The 26,443-nt window shown below is 41.2% G+C and overlaps 1 protein-coding gene across 2 annotated transcripts in view; it reads left to right on the top strand.

Moving 5' to 3' along the window:
- Positions 1-26,443, top strand: part of LOC124790050 (transmembrane 6 superfamily member 1-like) — a 203,056-nt gene that overhangs the window by 84,710 nt on the left and 91,903 nt on the right. For both annotated transcript variants that reach the window (XM_047257611.1, XM_047257610.1), the window contains exon 3: positions 10,848-11,049. In XM_047257611.1, the coding sequence (XP_047113567.1) occupies positions 10,848-11,049 (202 nt within the window). The remainder of the gene's footprint in view (positions 1-10,847; positions 11,050-26,443) is intronic.

Here is a 26,443-nt window from a genome sequence, read left to right as displayed (position 1 = left end):
GCTGGTGATTTGCCATTGTGTGGCATAGCTGGGAACAGTAGAATGAGAGGAACAGCACTGAAGCTTGCTCCTGTGTATTAGATGCAAGTAACTTGTTTACCTACAACTTGAAAGTTGTAATGAAGCATTCTGCTTCATCATTGGACAGAGGATGGAATGGTGCAGTCATCGCACCTTGATGCTGTTGGTCTCACAAAATTGTTGAAATTCTGCCAATGTGAACTGTTTGCCATTGTCCGAAACAGGCACTTCAGGTAAACCTTCGATATGAAAGATTTTTATCAGAGTCTCCACAGTGATAACTGTTGTGGTTGATTGCATGGCAACCATGAACAGAAACTGGCAAGTGGGGTGCAAATACCTAGCACAGGAATGTCATAATCGTTATTATGGGAAAGAGTTGCCTGTGACTTATGTAGCTTGGGCTTGCCTAACAGCTCATATGTGCTTTTGTTCAACAAAATCACTGATGCACTAGTGTCTATTGCAAGTGTATTTTGTGGTTGGCAAACTGCAGTCACAAACAATTTATTGGTCTGATGCTGAATGGAAGAAGTGTGTGATTTCTTTGCTGCTGCACTTGACTTGAACTGTGTAATACTAGAATTGCTGCTGCGCTTGGGAAAAATGCATTAATGTTTATTGAGTGAGATCTAGGATAATATGCAGAGTGCTGGTTGTACTTGTCTTTCTGCAGACAGACAGACTGAATGCAACCATGTTTGCCAAAATGAAAATACTTAGTGTCACAACAGGGGCATGCATGCTGCTTGTGGGCCATGAAACACTGAGGGCAGGATTTACCACCATTAGCCTGCTGCCTATCACACTGCTTCTGTTTACATCACTGCACTGGCTGACACTTTGCATGCCATGGGACATGAACTATGGGTACAACCTGTTTACCATTACTCTGTATTGCACAAATAGGAACAGAATCAAAATCTACTGCTGCACTATCATATGAATCCTGATGTTCTGCTAATTCCTGCAAAACCTGTTGCAAGTTAGTGTCAGGATATATAAAAATCTGTACACGTATGTGAGGATCTGATACATTCTGAGTAATGGCTTCCCTAAACGTGGCATCACTATAATAGCATTCGCACTCACATGTGAATTTGCAATGCTGTGTAAGCCCTTGTTATTAAGCTACCCAGTGCTTACTATTCTGATTAAGTTGCCTACACAAATGAAATAATTTGTAATGTGCAGCTGGTACATCATAGTATTTATCTAATGCCATAATTAGAATTAGGTCTTGGTAAGGAACACTTTCAAGGTGGACAGTTGTAAAGAATTTGCAGACCAACTGATAAATTGACACTCCTACTATTGGAAAAATATAAGGTTACCTTTCCCTACCTTTAATGTGATGCACCATGAAGTATGTGTCATGCTGTGCACAGAACTTGAACCATTCCTCTTGTGTAGAAGCAGATGCACGCAATGGTGGGACGGAAACAGTTGCTACATGACGTGGCGGCACCAATATGTTGGCTTGCACAGTGAGCAGACTTGTCATCATGTCTATTAATTCTTGCATCTGCTGCCTCTGAAACTGAACAGTCTGAGTTACTGACAGTTCTTGCAGCAGACTGGCCGTGATCCTACATACAAAAACCAGTAAACTGCAAGAAAGCATGAATTGGAGTCAAAGTCACTGGGAATGGGGGGGGGGGGGGGGGGGGCAGACAGTCAGTTGCCATGCACTGTTTCGAAACACAAGAATGTAGAAGGAAAGTAAAGGGTAAACATGGTGAAGGATCACAGTTTTGCTAGAAATACACAGAATTAAAGCCACCACCAGATGTTTGTATGGCAGATGAAAAGACATAGTTGTGTTGTGCACTCATGAGACCAGCCTTGTTGCCAGATGTTTTGTCAGACCAGTGGTAATGCCAAGGAGTTGGTGGGTTCTAAGATAACAAAAATAATGAGATGTATGCACAGTTTTTAACCCCTTAATGCTGACTCACAAATTTGTGCCATACCAATGCTGTGCTAATAACTGTAAGGTTAACTGTTTCTGAATGACAGTGCCATTAGATGCCTATTCTTCATCAAGCTACCAATGCTTCTGGCAAGTGGTGCATTCTCCTGAGTGTTTTGGAAACCTCTAAAGCACCATAGTTTTTGATTTTTATCTTTCATATAAAAATTTATTCAGGAATTAAGCAGTTAAGTAATGTCATTTTACTTAACTTGGGTAACAGCAAGTCCAGAATACAGTCCACTGTGTGTCCTTGAGATAGGCAGGTTCATCATACACAATACCAACAGGGGCTAACTGATAATGTTTTGAGTACACAGGCAGAATTCAACTAACTGACAGATGCTAGCTTAGGTGGTGCAGTGTCCTTTAAGTTGGCTCTATGGTGGTGCTGGCTGTGTGAGCAGAGGAGGACGTGTCACAGAACTGGCCAAAGGTTGGCAGGGTAATCACATGGGTTACTGCCAATTTCTAGACATTGAATTTCATGGCATGGTATCAATAGCCTGTGATATCACAGTTTGGACAAGACATATGTAAATGCAACAGGACACAATCAGGATGCTTGAACACCTACGTATGCATATTCTGAAGTGTTTGAATGGTGTGGGCAGTAGTATTTGAATGTACATTGTCATGTGAAACAATACTGTTATTTGAAACTAGATGTCATTGTTCATTTTTAATTGCAGGCTTCAACAAAATGCAAAGCATACCACTGTAATGAAGACTATGTACTGTTGACCCCTTCTCCAAGTAATATTACAGAATTGTGTCCCTAGAAACTGTGAGCCACACTTTTAATACAGAGGGTTGTGTCTGGAATTTGTTTTTCACTGGGGATCTCAAGTGTTTTCAGCCCATGTGATGGCATTTGCTCTATGGTTCAAAATGACAAGCCCATATTTTGTCTCAATGACAATTGATTTCAGAAATATTTCACCTTCATTGAAATGATTGTTCAGTAGGTGCTGAAAGATTCTCACATGATGTGCTTGTGCTCTTCATTAAGTTGCTTTGGGATTCATTTGCACAGAGTATATGTATTTGAGCCTGTTAGGGATGGTGTCATATATGGACCCATGACAAATGTTCATTTGGTTTGCCACTTCGTCCACAGTCAGTCATCGGTTATTTAAAATCAGGTTACTGACATGCTCAACCATGGCATCACTAGTGGGTGTGACTTGATATCCTGCTCTTTCCTTATTTTTCAAACTCCATGGCCCACTTTCATATTTTCAGTCCAGTGGTAAACACTTTTCCCTGGTAACACATTTCTCCCACATGGATTCTTCTATGAATTTAAGCTCTTGGTGCACCTTCTGACCACAAAAATGAATTATTGAATGCTATTCTTCATTCATGAAAATGGAGAGTACCACAGCCATATTTATTTCATAAGAGTGAAAAGCAAACTTTTGTAGTCTACCCATTTTACCTGTACAAATTTGTCCTCCGTAGGATGTGGCTGAAATGTTGCTGGTGGGAACGATATACTACTAACAACATAGTCCACACCAGAATTTTGCAGTTCAAACACTTTTCTTGCATTTAGATCTTGAAAGAACTACGGTTTATGGCCAGACAAAGCCTCTGCTATTTTAATTAAAATACAGATATATGATAGCCACACATTACACCTGACTGATGTCCTATAATATGACTCAAGTGCATAGCCTAGAACTGAAGTAAATATTCAAGAGTTCAAGTATCATTGAATTATACTCTTAAAACACTGTCTTTCAGAAAAAGCTTTCAAATCAGTATGAACACTGTGTGCACAGTAATTATCATTAGGAAATAACACAGTTCACAGTCTGATCCTATTGTCACTGTAGGTGGTGATCATTATTGTAGTTTGCCACAGTTGATTAAATAACTACACATTCCCTGTCCAATTAATCATTCAAACAGTCCATAAATCATTGGACCAACTTCTTGACATGAAATTAGGACAAAACTCGGTTGATGTCTCAATTTGTAACTTGTACTAAGTTGCCTGCACTATATTTCCCTGTATTGGTGGACATAGATCTCATACATTTCATAACTTTCCACAGACTGACTTAAAATGGGTTCCAACAGGTCTCTTTTATAAGTTTGCAATAATAGAAACTGAAATTAGCTATCGTTGTTTCTGGATTTTCATAAATTGAAATTAAAGATCTACATTTCTGAGTAACAGGTTAGTGGAGGAAGATTTATTTCCAGATGCTGCTATAATTTCTATAGAACTTTGCTTTAACTAAGGATGCTAATTACTCTGGAATTAAATGAATAGAAATGTTGCTACTGTATTTTTTCATTGGTTGTATGAATGCTTTACTTATTTCTACATCTTTTTCAACTGCTTTATCAGGAAGTCAGTAATCAGGTATGTTTTTATGTATGAACAATGATAATGAAATCTGAAATTACTGATATTTTGTAAGTAACATGGTTTTGAGGCAAACTAGCTAGCTCATTAAATCCCAATAACCAAAGGAATGTAATAGTAGGTTACTGCATAAGTTCATAGCATTTTTCTGTAAGTTTAATAAACACAATAGATACACATAACAAAGATTTTAATCATCAGTCCTCCTTCACTATGTCTGCAATCACTGGGGTAACTTTTTGATTATGTGACAGTAGAAATCAAATGGTTTTGAAGTGAAGAACTCATTGAGCCATGTTCAGAGTGCATTTTTATCTAGAAAGGAAGTTTTGTGAAGGTTTTTCAATAGAGAGTGGAAAAGTTGGAAATCTGAGGGTGGAAGATCAGGTGAATAAGGTGGATGTGACTTCCCAACCCAACTCCTGTATAGCTTTTTTTTTTTTGTCAGTCTAGCAGAATGCAGGTGGGCATTATGTTGGAGTAGCACCACTTAACAGTCTTCACAGTCATTATTCGTGGGAAGTGTCTACAAGACACCTCAGTTGTTGACAGTAAATGTCAGCAGTGATGATTACATCACTGGGAAGCAATTTGTTGTACACCAGTGCTGTCACTGTTCCACCAGATGCATAGCGTTATCTTTTGTGGATGTGCACAGGTCTTTACATGGGGAATTGCTGCTTTGTTTGGGCTCAGCTGTTCCTTTTTTTCCATATGTTAGCATAAAGACACCATTTCTCATCACCAGTAATGGTACAGGATAGGAATGGTTGGTATTGTTCACAAGTCAATTGATGAAGAGCAAGCAGAGATACACATATGTCCTCATGCTATTTTTTCTGATTTTGGCTTAGAGCATGCAGTACCCATACATCTGATTTTTAAACCTTCTCTGTTGCATGAAAATATTTCACAATGATGAAATGATTACAGTTCCTCACATTTGCCAGTTCTTGAGAACACTGATGTGGATCAATGTGAATTAATGCTTTTAAATGATCTTCATCAAACCCCAAAGGTCTTCCTGAATGTCGAGAGTCACTAATGTCAAAATAATTCTCTTTAAAACGAGAAAACCATTTTCTGACCATACTCTGTGCAATGGTGTTATCCCCATACATGGCCCAAATATTCATGGCTGCCTCCACTGCTGTTGCCCCTCTACTGAAATCAAACAGAAGAATATGTCATAAATGTTCTAATTTCTCCACTTGGAACCACATTTTCTAGTGTCCATAATATCCAAATGACAATATGTAAACTCAAATAGCAACACTGAATGACAAATAAAAAATGACAGTCAATAAATAAATGCATATCAAGTGGAATACCAACATGCAAAATAAAAACACTATTAACTTAAGCACCAACCTAATAGATAATAAATTCCTCAGTTAGTATTATAATTTTTTTAGGAAAGGTGCATGTGCTGTATAAATGTATTGAAAATATCATAGAATTTGAAAAAAAAAAGTTTTTGAGGTAGAAAGACATAATAGCTGAAAGGATCCATTTGCTTTGTTATGATGTGAAAAAGCTGTAACTTGCCACAAATGGAGAGAACAGTGCCATCTAGCAGCTAGTGAGAGTGCAAAGTCATATTGCTAACATATCAGTCATTAGAATTAAAGTGCAAATATGTACTGATTTGCCCTTTCATATTCCACCAACAAATATCCTTTCCATTACCGTATTTTTATTAGGCTTCTGAATGATGAGAATAATGATAATTATAGGATACATTAAAGATGACAAAATGGGAGGTCATTCTTGAAAGTTCAATATTAAGGCTGAATTTCCTTATTTGTCAACACTGTTAGAAATATGTTTCAACCTGCCCTAAGATAGTTAAAAAAAATCAGCTGCTATGAAACATGATCTCACATCTGTGCATTAAATGTTCAAACCTGACTTATGAGGCTTAAATTTCTGGTGATATACCTTGTGATGAATCAAAAAATTATAGTAATGAGAAAGCCAACTATATGTAAAATTAATAAGTAAATACTGAAGAAATGGTATTTTTTGCACATTCAAGGAAAATGTTGATTATGTCAGTAACAACCAGAATAAATTTAAAGAAGTAAGGATAGCAAGAATTCTGGCTCAGACAGTTTGTCTTTATTTACCCATGCATTCTACCAGTATGGTAGTATTTATCCCTGTGTGAGGTAGATAGCAGTGACTTAAGTGGAAGTGAGTGGATGCACAGTGCAGGTTGTACAGTAGGAACAATTGCTAAAGTGAGAACCTTGGTGTTGGGGTGTTGGTCTGGGAATTTTAAAGGGTCAGTAGTGTGTCAAGGCTATCAGTGAGAGATTAGCTCATAACTCTAATTGAGAAAGTAATAGTCCTGGAGCATTAACTTACTGAGACATTCAGGGTCTGGGTGGAATTTATTTATGAAAGGGGTGTTTCTGTGTGTTTTAAAAGTAGCAGGTGCAGTTTTAAGAGGCCAAGAAGGAGTGTTCTGGCTGGGAGATTTGCTTATGAGCAAGAGCAGTAGGGTAGCTGCAGCAGAATAGTGACTGAGAAAAATTATTGGTATAGGTTCTGAGGGATTTCATGTTGGGGCAACTGTGTTACTATGAATACTTTGGTTACAGGAAATAGTGTGTTTGATATGGAAGGTATGGAAGCCATGGAGCTGAACATATTCATATCTGTTGGTTGATTTGATATGGGCCAAAAATTGGCAGCATGCTTCAGTGAGTTGGAGAAGGACCAGGTGAATGTCAACTTGGAGAAGGGATTGAGCTGCTGAAGATAGTGAAGGCATTATTTTTCACAATGAGTACAGACGCCAATATACCATCAAGAGAGATGTACCAAGCCAGGGTGTGCAGCTTTTGGCAATCGATGAATGCCACCTCCATACTGCCCATGACCAACTGACATAGGATAGAGCCTTGGTCCTCATAGCCATTGTCCTCAATTGTTTAGAGGTGTGCTCCAGATAGATAAATAAGTTACAGACAAGAATGAATTTGGCTAGTGTTTAAATGAGGTTTTAGGAGATTTTGATGTGGATAGTTAATGTTCAGGAGCAGAGTCCATGTGATTGTGAAATGTTTGTGTAGACTTTTCATTTTTTCCTTATTCACACGCATCTTCACTTCTCGTTCTCTCTCTCCCTAGTATCATCTTTTAACTCAAGCTACATACTAATGCACATTCATTGACTTCCAACTCTCTGAAGACCTTTTATTTATCTTTGGTTCTGGTACACACAATTTTATTGATAGGCACAGTTACCCAAAGTACAATTCTTGGAAATCACTCTCCATGAATTCATCAACTGTGTAAAATTCTCACTCTTTTAGCGGAGTTTCTAATACTTTCTTGTACTTATGTAAGAGAGTCAATTGAGCTGTTTTGGCAGTTTGCTGAGGAATTTAAGGGTCACGTGTTTTTGGCTATTGTGTGTGAGAGAAAGCCTTGAGTATGATAAACCTGCCAAGTGGCTATTTCTTATGTTGTGCACATGAACATTATTTCTTAGCCTAAGCCTGTTTAGCATAAATTATACAACTGTAGATGTAAAGGTTGGGGATTGTCATTATGTTAAGTGTTCTGAACTGACTTTGGAAAGTTTATCTGGGAGACAGACCTAGAATGTATCTAATGGCTTTCTTCTGCCATTGAAAAATGCAAGCTGATTCAGGTGCATCCCCCCAAAACAGTACTCTAGATTGCAGATGTGATTGGAAGAAGCCACAATAAGAGTTAAGTAGCAGTTTCTTACTGACATGTTGTCTTAATATATGTATGAAAAATAAAACTCTTGCCAATTTGCTGCTTAAATAATTTACGTGTCCATCCCATGATAGCCTTTTATCAATCACAAGGCCAAGTACTTTCATGTTCTTATTCTCAGACTTCATTGCTCTTTGAGAATGAAATAAAGTTCTTCTGGTTTTGTTTTAATTAATGGTTGACTATATGCCAATGATTTGTCATCTCAATAATTTCTCTGTTGTAACTTTTAACATTTTGCAAGTTTTCATCTGTAGTTGTCAGCATGATGTCATCAGCATACAGCACATTCTCATGTAGTATGTGTCTTGAGAAATCAATTATATATGCAGTGAAGAGAAAATCTGCAAGAACTGATCACTGTGGTATTCCATGTTTTATTTTCAACAACTGTTAAGCCTGATTATTTGCATATACTAACTGTAGCCTGTTAGTTAGGTAGGTTCTAAATATATTTAGTGACTTATCTCTAATGCCATAGTAAGCTAGTTTTATTAATATAGTCTCATGACACTGAGTTTCATGGCTTTGCTCAAGTCTATAAGTGTAGCTCATCTCTTTTCAACACTCTCATATATAATCACTAGCAGATTTCATACTATTTTTACTGCTGAGAGATTTGATCTAAAGCCAAGCTGCTTTACATTTAGTGACCAATCATTTTCAAAGTAGTCATATATTTGTTTGTTTACACAGCTTTCTGTTACTTTTGATACAACTGGAACAACTAAGATAGGCGTGCAGGGTCTGTTTAAAAAATTCCGGAACTTCCTCCACAAAATTTTTCTACATATACCTTTTACTTATTGTGTGTGGTCTCCTTTGACATACTCACCTCCACAATTGATACACTGGTCCCAATGGCATTTCCACTTTCAGAAGCAGTCTTGCCTCTTGCTGGATTGTGCAAAGTGCTGTCTGCAAATTTTCTTTTATCTCATCCATTTTTGCTAATCTTCACAATGAAAAAAGTCCTCATGTGTCATGTCTAGAAAGTACAGAGGATGAGGCAGCACAGTGATTTCTTTTTTTGTACAGTGGCTACACACCAACAGGGATGAATGTCTGGGTGCATTATTGTAATGCAAGAGCCATGAATTGCCTCACCACATTTCAGGCCATCTCTTTCTCACATTTTCTTGCAGGTGTCACAACATGTCCTGATAGTAGTATTGATTAACAGTTTGTTCTTGGAGCATGATTTCATGGTTAACTAATCCTTCGGTAGACGTCAAAGGGTGTCCTAAATGAGGGTCAACTTTAACTTCCGTCTGGCCGTTTTCAAACTGTGTAACCATTCATAACACCAAGTACGGCTTAAGTACTCATCACCATAGGCTTTCTGCCTCATTTGATTTGTCTCTGCAAAGTTTTATTGAGTTTCATGCAAAATTTATTACAGACACCTTGCTGCTCTTACTCTGCCATCTCGAAATTCACAAATCGTGTGACACAACATTCTAGTCAATACAGCACTGACCCATAACTAGCACACATACAACAATGAAACTTCTGGCAGTTACACATTAAACACGGGCATATGTAGGGGTGCCAGACGCATTTAGTGCCAATACACCATTTGTGCAAAATTACAAATGTTCCAGAATTTTTTGAACAGACCTCGTATAATTACTAGGGAGTTGTCTTTCTCCTTTCTTAAGCACTGGAAGGGTAACAGTGGTTTTAAGAGCTCCAGGGAAAATGCTATGTGCCACAATTCTGTTGGCCTGGTAAAGTAATGGCATCTTAATTTCATTTGATATGCTCTTTATGTCAAAATTACTCATTCCATAATAGTACTCCATTTTAGAATTTCCAAGCTTGTTAATTGCTTTGGTAATATTGTGGAAAATTATTTTAGACCATGAGAAGGTAGTTATATTTTTTTCTTTAGGTAAAAGTGTCTCAGAAACTGTGTTATTGTTGCAATTAAAATAATTACCACCTGTACAGTTTACAAAGTATTCATTTAATTCATTGGAATCTATGAGAATGGTACTGTCTTTTTTTGCATTGATTTATTCACTTTTAATTACATTCCATGCTGCTTTACAACTATTTTTAGATTTCAAAATGTAGCTATCATTTGCTTTACACTTGGCTATTTTAATTTCATTTTTGTAGACTTTTTTGAGTTTTGCATATATCTTTGTAAGCTCACAACTTTTAATAGATCTATCTTTAGCTATGAGAAGTAGTAATCTTATTTTATTTAGTTTTGGAGTGTACCATTTGTTAGTATGTTTTGGTTTGCATTTGGTGTCATTAATATTTTTCTTGTTGCTATTTAGTATGCTTTGAGCAATGTCTAAAAAGTGCATAGTGCATTCATCAATAGTTCTCTCAGAGGTCAATTTAAAGGACCAGTCCACTGATTTTAGTTCCTTAATATATTTTCAATGTTATTTTTATTTAGTATTCTGTACTTTACAAAGAAGTCAGTAGCTCCAAAGTCTAGGACTACTGTAATCTGTTTTTATGTGGTTCTGTTGGTTGTACTGAATACTGTGTCTCCTAGAGGTAAATAAAGGTCAGTGCATTTATATCTTTATAAACTGAACTTATGATATTACTTTTACAACTAGATGTTTCAACTAGAGGAATTGTTAAAAGATTAAAAAGGATTGTAATTGTTAAATGTTGTAGATAGTTTCCAAAATCTAGGCAACTTGGCGTAAATACATTCTCTATAATGGTAATATGTATTTCTCTCAATAGGGTTTGGATTGTTTGCATTTACAAGTGCTGTCGACATATTTGCTGCATTGGAGGCTGATGGGATTATTGCAGGATTCATGGCAGTATATCTGAAATATGGAGAACCATATTTATTTTCTCCTTGGGGTTCCATAGCAGCATACTGGGATGGAACAGTATTTCTAATATCATATTTAATAATGGCATATTGTGCCAGCAATGGGTATGTGACTGAACATTACTGTACTCTTTAACACTGAAACTATGCATTATATTTTTATTTCTCTTCAGAAAGTAATGACACTGTAATGTGCACTGTCATACTGTCATATATGTTATTTGGCAGCTATTTGTCCATGTTAAATCATGAAAGAGATTTCATAAATCAGTCTTCATTTATTATTCTGCTACAGACTTTCATTATTATGGAAAAATAATTTCCAAAACTTTGAAAAATATAAAAGTTTGTGATAAACATAGGAGGGGCAGTACGTGAAGAAACTTTACTGCTGACCAACAGTTATTGAAGCTATCACTTTTCATTATTTCATTGATTCATGCATTTATTCATCTGTAGAAAAATTTTGTTTTTGTCGAGATCATAATTTTATGTAGCTGAATGACTACTTTGTTATTGGTAGTTCTGAATACTGAATTATTATATTAACAAGTCTTATTACATTTACTCTTTCACTGAGTAAATATATTTCATGGGTAAAAATAATTGTTTCTTTAATATATTTTAAGAGTTTTTTTTATTTGCGTAGTCCATATATATCAGTGATACCTTTTTAGCTGTTTCAATACCAGAGAAGGAGAGTTGCTACTCACATAGCGGAGATGCTGAGTCGCGATAGGCACAATAGAAAGATTCACACAATTAAAGCCTTTGTCAGCAGGAGACATACATACACTCACGCGCGCGCACACACACACACACACACACACACACACACACACACACACACACACACTTTCACATAAACGCAACTTGCACACACATCTGCACTCTGAGAGCTGAGACCACACTTTTTAGCTGTCTGTTATATACCAGTACTCCTTGATGAAACATATTGGTTTGAGACTTATTATATTTTCTATCCTGTTGTAAGCAGTTGCTATCTGGTTTGATGATTATGTATGGAGATGTTCATTACACTCTGCTTAATTTGGGTTCCATGCCTCAACTGGTAGATATGGAAACCTTATAGGATTGCTTTGTTGTTTGTGTGTCTGTCTGATTGTTAAACTCCCTTTTTCTCAGGAATGAGTAGACCTATCAAGTTGAAATTTGTGTCACATGCTGAGGTCCATGCTCACTTGATGGTACAAAAAATTGAAGCTTCTAAGTCAATGGTCATGAGCCCAGGAGAGGCACTGCAGACAATGTTGTGCTGTTAGCAAAGGCACTTGAATTGACTGTCTGCTGCCATAGCCCATGCCAAATTTCACCATATTGTCCTAATGAATACATTTCTTGTATGCTCTGCATTGATTTATGTGGCTATCTCATGCAGTATTGCTTGTGTGTTTGAACTGACAACTCTACGTAGATACCACTGCTCTCAGCCTTTAAGGGAAGGCCATCAGTGACTGTGTTGCCCGTGGTGAGAGATAATACTAGAAATTTGGTATCCTCAACATACTCATGATACTGTGAATCTCTGAATATTAAATTTCCTAACTATTTCAAAAATGGAATGTCCCATGCATCTAGCTCCAACTACCATTCTGCGTTCAAAGTTTATTATTCCCATCATGCAGCCACAATCATGTTGGAAACCTTTCCACATGAATCACCTGAGTATAAATGACAGCTTTGCTAATGCAGTCCCCTTTTATACCCTGAGTAAGCGATACTACCTACAACATTTGTCACTTCAGTGTAATTTCAACATGCTCACTCACCTAGATGGCTCAGTAATATGACAAACTTAGAGCTGTCATCAAAAATGTCATTACTGTAGAGAAAGCACTTGGCAATAGCAAACCACATAACCAGCTGTTTCAGGTGGAAAGTTGGCAATTTAGTTTGTAAGTTGAGATGCACAAGCCTCATCAAAATTTGCAGTGCCTCGAGAATTTCGGGGTAAATTCTAGAGACACTCTTATTTCACCATCTTGAACACAGTATTTTAAGGATGAGTGTGTGAGAGTGTAAATGTGTCTACTGCGCCACGGTTTATGTGTGTGAAGGATGGGTGTGTGTTACGAGAAGGCTAAAGTTGTGGCAGTCTATCGCTGACAAGTGGTGGGTGCGCAAGCCTTGGAAGCCATATGTCCAGTACAAGGAGTAATCAAGGGCTACTATTTGGCAGTGAAATAGTAGTGACTGTTGGAAACAAACGAAATATGGTTTATCTAGAGACTCGTATACTCTGTTGTTTGACTTGCTAGGAGCAAGAACTGTTTTGACAAGGGGGATTAAAACCAAAAGAGACTGTAATAATATATGTTAAGTACTAAGGTTTTCCAGATGGGGTTGATTTGCGAGTCTGGAAAGTGCATGTGAAACTTGTGTAGTTGTTTTATTGTGAAGAAGAATATATAGCCATGTTGATATGAAAGTATTCTGAGAGTAAGAAATCATTTCAAAAGTAGAGAAGTAGTTCAGTATCATTTCTGCAACAAGCATTGTGAAGATCGACGCAGCCATCTGTCCTGAGAAGAAAATCAACTGCACACAATACGTAAATCACCCGTGAGAGACGTGTGAGTCTTGCACCCCAGTACCACACAGTCTCCAGTCGTCAGGAAAATGTAGGGAAAGCACTTGGCAATAGCAAACCACATAGCCAGCTGTTTGAAGTGGAAAGTTGGCAGTTTAGTTTGTAAGGTGAGATGCACAAACCTCGTCAAAATTCTGGTGTGAATGTGGCCCCACACCTGGTTGGAGAGCAGTGACAGATGAACTCTTGTGGTTTGGCTGCAGCATGAAAGGAAATCCTGCAAAAGTGCTTGTGTATGGCCCAAACAGCTGCCCACTGAATGGTGATGTAAACAGGTTTGGTAGAACTGTATGCAGTGCTGTAGGTGCAACAGAATCGTGCTACTTTGTACTGTGTCTGTTTGTGACAGTTTGCTGAACAGCGTGTTGTTGGTAAGCGGATGAGTGCCATTTGTCAACAAAGTCAACCTGAAGATTGGTAGTTGGTGCACATTGTTCAGATACTTGAGCAGGGGGGGGGGGGGGGGGGGGGGTTGATTTGATGTCGGTGCAAGCTGAGAGGAAGACCTCAGGCCGATGTTCGTGAGAAGGACACCAAAGTGGGAAGACCAGGTGAGGATGCTCCAATGAAATGAAGCAGACCATAAGTGTGTAATAGCAAACTTTATTGCTTGGCACCAATACATAAAACATGTTTGCAAGCTACAGCTCAGAACAAACTGACTCCAAAGATGGTCCTGTGGCACTGCTGCTTCCTGTCCAGAGAATTTTTTTCTATGTTAGCTGATGAAATTGCTGCAGAGTTGCTACACACATCCTAAGCATGGTGAATAGCTGAAATCAAAAGGAGATCTTGTTATTTGTGCAGTATGAACTAAATCACATAGTACAAATGTGCCAGGACTAATGATTGGCCTAGTTCTTGTTTTACTGTACTTTGATTGTTTGGAAGGAGTATAGTTTTAGTTGATGAAAATATTGTGCTTAGACAGATTTCTTGCTTGCTGTGACAGTTTGCTATTCTCTGTTTGGATGCTCATCCAAGATTATTTTGATAGCGTGAGTACAAAGAACTTTTTCATGAAAATGTTTACTTCTCTGCTTTCATTGTGATATTTTCACCTTTGATCCCCCAGGGGGCTCATCACTCTTTGTTGAGTTTGTGCTTGGATACCACAGGGCCCCAGCCTTTGCAGCATATTTTCTCTTCTGTGCTGCATGTCTTTCCTCTCGATATTATTTTACCCCTCCCTTGAGGAACATGTCTGGGATGTTTTTGAGAATGTGTTCTGCATTTTCAGTAGCCTGACATCAGAACAGCCTCTCCACTGTTTTTCATTCTTCTTTTCTTTCTTCATTCCCCTTCTCCTAACCTTCCTCCACTTTGGCATTTGAGGTTCCTCTTTCTCTTCTTCCTCTCTGTGCACTCCTAAACACTAGCCCACGAGTTTGACACGTAACAGGTGACTGGGTAGTGCATAATTCCCAGCCCTGGGTCGACAGGTAGGGTTCGCCCATACCTCCTGGTACAGGCCAGATCCAGGGAGGAGTGATTGCCTGAGACCTTGCCTTCTCAAATTGCCAGTTGGTCTCCCTGTCAGGTGTTCAGGTGTGAGCTGAGGTGTGAACAATCACCTAAGGTAAGTGTGCCACCTCCTGAGGGCGGCCTCCAGTTGGAAGGCGTGCACCATCGGAGACGCTGGCAATCGTGGGGGAATCTCTCACAATGAGCCACTCATCTTCTTCACAGTCTACATCTACTAAACAGAAACAAAATGGGGTTAACAATTCAGAGACCCTCTCAGGTGGTTCCTGTGGTTTCATGTACTGAAGACAGTCAGTCCTTTGCAGTGGTAAATCCATTTACTATTCAGAAAGGTATTGGTGCAATTGCTGGCCCTGTAAAATCCTGCTTTTATTTAGGCAATGGAACTTTGGTTTTGGAGAAGACATCTGATTCTCAAGCTCATCAACTGCTTGCAGCTGCGCTCATCCATGGCAATCCTGTTCATGTTGAGACCCATCTCATGCTGCGTTCTATGCGTAATGTTTTTTACACTAGGCTGCTCAATAGTCTGACGGAGGCAGAAATCCAAACGTACCTCTCTGATAAGGATATTACAGTTGATCGGCTGATGAAAAAGGCAGAGGCACCCTTATTGCACACACCCACTCTTTTTCTGAAGTTTGATAGAGTAGTGCTTCCCTCCAAGATCAAAGCAGGCAATGAAGTTATCACAGTCTGACCATGTATTTTGAACCTGATGCACTGCTACCACTGTCATCATTACAACCACACTCAGATGTCATGTCAACACCTGGCCAAATGTGTAAGCTGTAAGGATGCTCATGAGGATGATTGTCCACCTTCTTCTACTCGCTACATCAATTGCAAAGACAACCACGCAGCTTCATCTCGAGATTGTCTTGCATATCTTGATGAGCAGGCCATTCAGGAGGCCTGCATGAAGGAAAAGGTGCTGTACCCTGTTGTTCGCAAGTGCTGGCTAGTCAGAAACCCTGCATATTAACATCTGACACTTACTGTACTGTTCTTGCTACATCTTGCTCCATGAAGGACATGGCCATGGAGACATGTGACCTCAAATTGTAAAATTGCCCAGTGTCATGGTTGCATCCTTGTGCTTCTCCAGCTGTGCAACAAGCCACCAAACTTTTGCCTCATGGGGCAAGGTCACTTGCTACACAACTGGCAGATTTTTTTTTTTTAGATTAGATTTACTTTCATTCCAATTGATCCGTATTGAGGAGGTCCTCCAGGATGTGGAACATGTCAGAAAAACAACAATACATGACAAATATTTACAACTAAAACAAATAAGCTAATGTGCCATTCCACAGATCCCAAGTGGAATGATCGTCATTTTTTAATGAACATTATATGAAAGTCATTTTACAAATACTAATGCACTAATGCAGGCTGGTAAGGACAGAAGGAATATTCCGGCAAAGACTTTTTACACCCCTGAATTTTTTCTGCTACCTTCAGAGGCCCAAGAAATCAAACAGGGGCAAACGATCTTCTCCTTCACTGACTCGGAGATCCTCTTCAGCGGTGTCGCCATTTGATACCCTCACCCAGCCGACCTCCATGTCACTGGTCCTCAGTGCGAACTGTTTTTCTGCTCTGGACTTTGCAGACCAACAGAAGGAGAAAGCTGATGCCTCTGTAGATCTTATGGAGCAGGATCCTCCAGCCTCTAAACTCTGTACCAGTGAGCCTTCGAAGGCTGGCACTCGATAGCTGCCAAGGTGACACCCATTCATTTTTTCCCTCCTCCCCTTTCCTCATCATGACACTCCTCCAGTGGAATATTTGTGGCCTCAGATCAAAGAAAGATGAGTTACCATTGCTCTTGGAATTGCAGCATCCACTTGTTCTTCACCTCCAGGAAACAAAATTGCGTCCTCACAACTACTTTGACCTCTCATATTTCTTTCCGGTTCACTTTGACCTTCCCCCGAGGATGGCATTCCATCTCATTGGGAGTCATACTGTTCATGCAAAATGATATTCATAGTCAAACCATCTCCCTGACTGACCAGCTTCAAGCTGTTGCAGTCTTCGTTTTCCTTCCTCACTTCACCTTTTCCTGTTGTACCGTTTACATCCCTTTGTCATTTGGTGTCATGAGGGCAGACTTCCTGCAGATTATTGGGCAACTCCTTCACCCGTTTCTGCTGCTTGATGGCTTTAATGTGCACCATCTCCTTTGGGGTTCTCTCAGAACCTTCCCGAGGGGTGCCCTCTTGGCTGACCTTCTCAATCAACTTAGTCTAACACAGGAGTACCCATGTTCCTTTCAAACTCTATCCACACCAATTTCCATTTAGACCTCTCCTTCTGCACTGCCCAGCTTGTTTGTCATCTTAGAGTGGTCCATTCTCTCTGACACATGCTTGAGCAACCATTTCCTGTGTGCTATCCTTTTGCTGACTCCCACTCCACCTACGTACACACCTAAAATTGCAGCTTTTTAAGGCCAACTGGAGGCTTTACTCTTCCCTGGCAACCTTCAATGAACAATATTTCCCAGTTGTGACGACCAGGTAGAATACGTTACCAATGCCATCAGTATTCATTAGAGACAGTTGTGTGCACAGTGTCGTCGAGTGAAAAAGCTAGCTGGATTTCATTTACTAGTTCTTTTAACAGTTTCACTCCCTTTTCTGTTGCCCTCAGGGGCTCAGCATTCATTTGCTGAGTGAGGGCTTGGTGGCCCCAGGATTCCCGAACTATGGACTGGTAAGTGTCGCCAGTCTCCTGTTACTGTAAGCTCTAGGCATGCTTCAGTGACCACTGTATGCCATGTTAGTGGAACGTTGTATGTTGCAGGGAATGGGGATTTGGGCTTGACTGCCAGATTGTGAGGATGCTAAAAACCTCTATGAAAAGAACCCTCAATCTCAAGGTGAACTGCGTGCTGATGAGATGCCTGGCTGTTGAGGTGGAACAGTCATTAGCGGGCAACATCTAGGGAACCTGCTGCACCTCAGTTGCATAAGGCTTACTCAGGCACACAGGGCTCTGAGTGCACCCTTGTTGCTTGTGGGAGCAAGATGGAACCCTCAAAATCATCATTTTCTCCTCCCATTGGGAAGGTGTACCACCTGGGAGTATTCACACCCACTCCTCCAAATGAATGAGGAAGGCTAGCCCCCCTGGTAATCTGCATCAGTTGAATTATAGTAACAGGACTCAAGGCGTCATAAATCAAAATGTGTTTTTGGCCATTAAGAGGAAGGAGGGGATGTCTGAAAAAGTGTTCCCTTCTATATCCATAAGGACTTGGAAGGGCTTGCTGGAAGTCTGCAGTCTCATTAAGTGGCTGCGGAATGGTTCCCTATTGGTTGAGACTAACAGGGCAAAGCAGGTGGAACTACGTATGAAGACTGAAAAGTTGGGTAAATATGATGTAACTGTTGAACTGCATAACTCCCTTAACTCTGGCAACTGTGTGGCCATATGCCATGACATTATGGATATCGACATAGCTGAATTTAAACAGGAATGTGCGTTACAGGGGATAGTGGATGTACTGCAAAGGATGCGTAGGAATAATATAGAAACTGAGAAGACTACCACCTTCATTGTGACCTTTAATTCTCCAATGTTGCCCAACCACATCCTGGCAGTTTTCTTCCAACTTAGGGTTAGGCCTTATGTACCTAACCCTATTCTGTGCTACAAATGCCAGCATTTTGGTCATGTAATGGGAGCTACCCAGTCTGGAGCCGTGACTGCCCTGTTTTTGCAGAGGAACAAAAATTTCAGGAACTAAAAGTCACCAAGCGGATCCTCTATGCTGAAACCAAAAATGAATATAAGGCAATGAAACCTCATGTCTTTACCTCTTCTTGTGCTTCCATGTTCATTAAGATCAATGCCTCAATGCAGATGCCTTTCAGTGTACAACCATCCACCTCTAGTAGCTGTTCTTGCACATTTACATGCCAAAGCAAAACGAGTAAGGATAAAGCAATCTAAGCAGCTGCCACAGAAAATACCAGCAACAGTTCTGTAGTAAATGTCAAGGAAGCACATGACAAGTGGAGTGCCTCTCAGTGCCCCCTTTCCCCCTCATACTTGAAGGAACAGGGTGCAGGGAAAGGTACATGACGTTTGGGTCAAAAGATGTCCCGAGTGCCATCAGACATCATTCTCTCACATCTGGCTGATGAGGACATCACGGAGTTAGGAGTTAGATGCCTTGGATCCAGGCAGCCCCTTGCCTCCCCCCCCCCTTTTCATTCTACAAGTGCCTCACCTCCATGGTGGAAAGATAGGGGTAAATTAAAACTACATCAATGAATTGGCTTCTGTCCCGCAGTGGAACTTACTGGGGTTCAGGACCCATGTGGAGGAACTCCATCTCTTATCTCAAGGTAGACCACTGCATCTGTGTCACCAGGAGACTCATTTCCATCATCAGTCATACACCCCTGAGCTATGAGGCTATGTATTCCATGAAAAGGATGACCTGAGTGGAAAGAGAGCTAGAGGAGGCAACCGACCTAGTTAGACATCTCCCCCGCCCCTTCATCCTCTGTGGTGATTTTAATGCACACAATGTGCTTTGGGGCTCTGCAACTACATGCTCTAGGGCTAGAGTAATTGAGAGGCTTCTCGTGTCATCATGCGCGTACTTGCTAAATGCGGGACAGAGCACTCACTTCTGCACAGCAACTAGGTTGTTCACTGCCATTGATCTCTCACTTTGCTCTCCATCTCTTGCTCACACTACTCAATGGGAAGTGGTCACTTCCCAATCTGGATTCACCTGCCGGATGGGGTGGACATGAAAGGAAACCGCTGTGGTGGGTGCTTGGTACAGCCGACTGGACACTTAATAGCCAGTTGGCCCAGTTCAAACACTGTGAGAATGTTGAGGTATGGGTGGATCATATTACCAAAATGATCCACCATGCTGCTGCAGCATCCATTTCATAGACCACGGGACAGTGGAAGAGGCAACCTTTCCCTTGGTGGAGTGCCGAACACCTCTTTGCCATTAGGACCATGTGTACGGGTCTGCGTAGGTTCAAATGTCGGCCAGCTGCAGAGAATCTTGCAGCCTTTTGGGTGGCTAGGACAAAGTGTCACCAAATTCTTAAAGAGAGCAAGAAGAGGTCATGGCAACAGTTCCTGAACACCATTAATTGTTCCACCAAAAGTTTCATTGTGTGGGAGACCATCAGGAGAATTTCTGGGAGAGGAGGCAGGTGTCCCATGACTGCTGTAATGGGGAATGGCGCTCTCCAAACTAATCTGTGAGACATTACCCACACTATGGTGCCATATTTTGCCACAGTTACTGCAACAGCCTGCCAGGATCCAGGTTTCCAGTGCCATAGAGTGGTTTTCTGAGAGGTGTAGTTTGGACTTCTTGTCCACATCTGATGAAAATTACAACTGCCCATTTATCATGTGGGAGATGGATTCTGAATTGTTAGTGGCTTGACAGGATCCATTACAGTATGCTGCGGCACTTCACAAGGCAAAACAAAGATACCCTACAAGCACTTTTTAATGCTGTTTGGGTATTAGGTCACTTTCCCGACTTGTGGTATAAGGCAATTTTAATTCCTTTTTTAAAACCTGAGAAAGACCATACATGCCCAAGTAGTTACCATAGTGTTGCCCTCACTAGCTGCATGGGGAAGACCTTGGAGCATATGGTCAACTGCCACATTGTCTGCATCTTAGAAGCCAGGCAACTCTTTAGTCACTTTCAGTGTGGGTTCAGGAGGTATCACTCCACATTTGATAACCTTGCCCTCCTTGAGGCAGCTATACAACAGGCTTTCCTATGCTGACATCACCTTCTAGGTATATTTTTTGATATCGAGAAGGCCTACAATACTATTTGGAGGCATCTTATCCCGGAGCTGCTTCATAAATTGGGTTCTCGTGGTTGTCTTCCCATTTTTATTCAGTCCTTCCTCTGATATTTTAGATGCTGAGTTGGTGACGTCCTGTCTTATCACTTTGAGCAGGAGAATGGTGTCCCACAAGGTAGTGTTTAAAGTGTGACTGTCTTTTCCACAGCTATTAATAGCATTACATCCATAGTTAAAAGTTGTGTCCAGTGTTCTTCATTTGTGGATGACTTCTCTGTGTTTTGGTCTTCTTCAAGCCTCGCAGTGACAACACATCAGTTGCGACTAACTCTTCAATTTTTGGACAAATGGGCGCAGAAGAGCGATTTTAAGTTTTCCATCGAGAAGTCTGTGTGTTCTTTTTAACCGTTCTTGTTCCATTTTAAACTTTCCTGAGTTGAGGATGAGGGACACTGTCCTTCCTTTTAAAGAAACAGTGAGGGTTCTGGGCCTCATATTTGATTCTAAGCTTATGTGGTTACCACAGGACCTGAAAAAACTGTCACATAGGGCTTTAAGTATTTTAAAATGTCTTAGCCACAGTACATGGGGAGCAGAGAGGACTTGTCTGCTCCAGTTTTGCAGGGCATTTGTGTGATCTCGGTTCGATTATGGGTGCACGTTGTATGGGTCTGCAAGACCCTCTTATTTAAAGATGTTGGATGTGGTGCACCATGAAGGGATTTGGTTGGCCACTGGGGCATTCAGAACAAGCCCCTTACCAAGCCTCTGTTCAGAGGCTGGTGAACCGCCACTTCACATTGGGCAATGGCTACTTACAGTGCACATCATACACACCCACCTAATATACTGTTGCTCAGCCTCCACTCGAAAAGCTTTTTTGTACTGGGAACAGGAAATGAGGCCTTATGGGCTTTGTGCACAGAATTGCATTCTAGATATGGGCTGTGGCTGGTCTTCATGTTTTTCTTTTTCATCATGGTAGGAACAGATTTCCAACTTGGCTTCTCTGAAGGCCCAGACTTATTTTAGACTTGACGCATTTTAAGAAAGATCATACATCAGATTTTACATTTCAGTCTCTGTTTTAACATTTAGGTATTCATCACGGTTTCACAGTAGTGTACACTGATGACTCCAAACAAGGGAATTCCCTTGGCTGCTCTGTCATGTTCCCCAACCATGTCACCAGGAGTCTCCTTTCTGATGAATATACCATTTCCTCAGTGGAGCTCTATGCGATCTGAAGGCCCTGGAGCAGATGCATCATATTCGGGGCAAACAGTTTCTTGTTTGCTCCGATTCCCTTAGTGCCTTACAAATGTTACAGAACCTGTACTCATCTGAGGAGTTGGTCTGGCTGATATATGACCAACTGTACTTGCTCCAATGGCAGGGTAAGCAGGTGTCATTCTGTGGGGTGCCAGGTCATGTAGGGAAATGAGGAAATGAACAGGCCAATCGGGCTGCCAAGGAGGCCTGCAGAGGACTGGATGTGGCACAGTGTCCTGTTCCCTTGCAGGCTGTCGTTTCTGCATGACACAGGAACTGCATGCAGTTGTGGGATGAGGAATGGCTGGCAGTGACAGCCAATAAGTTGTGGTTGGTGAAGTCAACAGACTGACCATGGCATTCCTCCTGCCAGTTGCTCAGGCAGGATGAAGTGACCCTCATGTGTCCTAGAATTGTGCACTGTCCTCTCACACATAGCTTTTTACTATGGTGGGAGGATTCCCCGTTTTGTGATGCACACATCTCTATCCACCGTATTTTAATTGAGTGCATTTTTTATTGTGATGCGAGGGCAGAAGCAAATATTGGTGGAGATCTGCCCTCTATTTTAGCTGATGACGAGACAACTGTGATGAAGGTTTTAAAGTTTTGTGATGTGTCTGGACTTTGGCCTAAAATTTTAAGCTGGAGGTTTTAGTGTGTTGCAGAGTGGCTGGCTTCACTTTTTCTATTCTTGTAGTCACCTAGCCATGTCCATCTGCTATATTGTTTTAGCTCCTTTCTTCCTGTGTCCTTAATGGTTTACTACTGACGCAATAGTTGGTTTCATGGTTCTGTGCAGGTATGCACATAGTTTTTCAGCTTTTTTTCCCTATATTGTACATTTTGTTTTATCTTCCTATTTAGTGTATTTTACTGGCACTTATCTCAATCTGTTTTTGTGCGAGCACTAAAGACCTTGCTGTCATGCACCCATATAAACATGTTCACATCCATGTCTGTCCCTCTTCCATCGTGTAGACCAGCCTCCAGTGGCTCTTTGGGACCAAGGTACCTTCCTCAGTTTTTGGCCTGGCCATAGCAGAGGATGTAATAGTGGACACTATTGCTATCTCCAACTCCTTGGGCAGCTATTTTGCAGAGTTTTCAAGTTCCATGCACTATTACCTTGTCTTCCTCTATCGAAAACGAGTGGAGGAGGCTCAGGCAATACCCCTCTTTTCTCAGAATTGTGAGTGCTACAATGCTGCCTTTGCTATGATGGAGCTGCCTTTGCTATGCTCCTCTGTCTCAGGACCAGACGATGTTAACAGTCAGATGTTGCAGCACCTTTCTCCTATGGGCAAGCACAATGCGTACAATCGCATCTGGGCAGAGGGCACGTTACCCAAATGCTGGCATGAAGCCACTGTCATACCCGTACCTAAGCCTGGTGAGGACAAACACCTTCATTCTAGCTACTGCCCCATTTATCTCACCAGCTGTAAGTGCAAGGTGATGGAAAATATGATTCATGCCCAGTTGGTATGGTGGCTTGAGTCTCGCAATTTACTAACCACTGCACAATACAGCTTTTGAGTGCACCGTTCTGCAGTTGAACGTATTTTCACCTTGTCAACCCATGTCATGAATGGTTTTCTGTGGAAATACCAGACTGTGGCGTTGTTTTTTGATTTGGAGAAAGCCTAAGACATCTGCTGGAGGTCTGGTATCCTATGTACTCTGTACACTTGGAGCTTCCAAGGCTATATGCCTCATTTTCTTCAGGAATTTTTAAAAGATTGAATTTTCAAGGTGTGTGTGGGTTCTGCCTTGGTGGACACCTTTATCCAGGAAAACTGTGTGCTCCAGGGTTCCGTCCTGAGTGTCGTCCTCTTTGCTATCGCCATTAACCCTAGTACGGCATGTCACCTGCGAGGCATCCCTGACTCCCGTTTCATTGACGATTTTGCCATATATTGCAGTTCTCCATGGACTTGTCTCATTGAGCAGTGTCTTCATCATCTTTACTCATGGAGCATTGACAAAGGCTTTTTTTTCCACTGACAAAACCATCTGTATGAATTTCTGCCAGCGCAATTGGTTTCTTCCATTTTCTTTACATCTTGGGCCTGTTGCTCTTTCATTTGTTGAAACTACAAAATTCCTGCAGCTCATGTTCAATAGGAAATTTTCTTGGTCTTCCCACATGTCTTACTTGGTCGCCCACTGTATGCAATCCCTCATTGTCCTATGTGTCCACTTTCTGTGGAGTGCATTGGACCACCCACCTCAGTTTGTACCGGTCCATTGTCCGTTCAAAGCTAGACTATGGGTGTTTTGTTTCTGCATCTGCACATCCATCCATCTTATGCTGTCTCAATAAAATCCACTATCATGGCATCTGTTTGGCCACTAACGCCTTTTACACTAGCCTGGCTGAGAGTCTGTATGCAGAAGCTGCCAAACTACGACTGTCATGTTGTTGTTGTTGTTGTTGTTGTTGTCTTCAGTCCTGAGACTGGTTTGATGCAGCTCTCCATGCTACTCTATCCTGTGCAAGCTTTTTCATCTCCCAGTACCTACTGCAACCTACATCCTCTGCCATGATTTTCTCCTCAGCAGATACGCATGTCATTTGTCTGCCATGCCTGGCCACCCATCCTAAGCCTCCTTCTTCAATGACTTCTTTCCTCTTCTCTGTTACCTCCGGGAGTTCTCTTTCAGCTATTCAGCTATTGCTTTGGCACCTTAACTTTATGCTACCTGCCACTTTCCCAATGGGTGTGAACCCTTCATCTCCTTGGCTTCTTATACCATCCCACGTTCACCTTGGACTTCATTCTCTTCCTAAGGACGCTACTCCAGCCTCCCTCTAGCACTGTAAGTTTCTCAGCCTTTGCACAGAACTTCATGATAGTACCATTGATTGATTGATTGATTGATTGACTGATTGATTTTAACAGGGGAGCTAAAACAGCTTAGGTCCGACCCACCACTGCCCTCACCGAAACTAGGTTTATTGTGCAGTTTCTCTCCCTGTATATCTAGTAAAGCCAACCATTGCTCTTAAATAGTGCAAGGAGCCCCTTAGCAGTTTTTTGTTAGACACAATTTCTTTATGCCTAGTTGTCCCAAAGATTCTGTCTCGTTTACTCTCCAATGCCGTGCATTCGAAGATTAGGTGTGATGCAGTTTCTTCATCCTCATCACAGATCCTACATTTAGGGTCCTCTTCTGCTATACCCATTGTGTGTAGGTGTTTTTTGAAATTCCCATTGCCAGTCATCAGTCCAGTCATGAGTTTGATCTCTTTCCTGTTCAATCCCAGGATTACAGAGCTTCTTTTAAAACATGGCTTGGTCATCATTACCTTACTATGTTTTTGTTTATGGACCTTGGCCCAATATCCTACATGCTGTTTCCTAAGTCAGTTCCATAGTTCTAATTTGATCATAGCCTTGGTGATTGTCAGGACAGGTTCAGGTTCAATAAATGGAGTTGTTGCCCCTATCCTAGCCAATCTATCGGCTTGTTCATTGCCACAGATCCCTGAGTCGCCAGGGACCCACACTAGGTTCACCCTATTGCTTCCCCCTAGCTCCACCAGATCCCTGTGGTAATCTGCAACAATCTTATATCTTGTTGCAGGAGCTGCCAACGATTTCAGGGCTGCCTGGTTGTCTGAATAGATGTAGATGTTACAGTCGTTGTAGCCCCTACACATATTCTCCTCCACACATGCCCTGATTGCAGTAATTTCAGCTTGGAATACAGAGGCTAGTTTACCTAGATAGATGATGCTCTCCAGTCTTGGCTGAACCCCGTACAACCATGCCCCAATGCATTGGTCTGTTTTCAACCCATTGGTGAACCAAACCATGCCCCCGTGTGGAGTCGAACTGTTTTCTCCCACTGCTCCCTACTTCCAATTATTATGTTGTAAGGCTTGTCAAAGAAGTTGGCAGTTATTATATAGTTGGCAGACATTTCCCCTCCATACCTATACTTACTTCACTCACTATGTTAGTGTGTGATTCAGCATATCCGAATGAGACCCAGTTTTGGCCAGTTTTAAGTCTGTGTGCCCCAGCTTCGGCCTCAATCTTAACCCAAAGGTGAAGTGGAGGCATATCCAGCATGGCTTCCATTCCAGTGGTTGGTGTGCTGCTAATCCTGCCCATTATGGCTAAGCAGGCCAATCTCTGCACCTTAGCAAGCTCCTTAGCAGCAACCCGCTGTTCTACCTCCTTCCACCACACTACGGTCCCATAGGAAATGCTAGGTCTAAACACTGTGGTGTATATCCAGTGCATACCCCTGGGGCTTAGGCCCCAGGTTTTGCCACAAGCCCTCTTAGTCCTCACTACAGTAC

The sequence above is a fragment of the Schistocerca piceifrons genome, chromosome 3 (genome assembly GCF_021461385.2).
Source record: "Schistocerca piceifrons isolate TAMUIC-IGC-003096 chromosome 3, iqSchPice1.1, whole genome shotgun sequence".
NCBI classification, from domain to species: domain Eukaryota; kingdom Metazoa; phylum Arthropoda; class Insecta; order Orthoptera; family Acrididae; genus Schistocerca; species Schistocerca piceifrons.
Note: the sequence above shows the minus strand (reverse complement) of the source record. Positions and strands in the feature narration are given on the sequence as shown.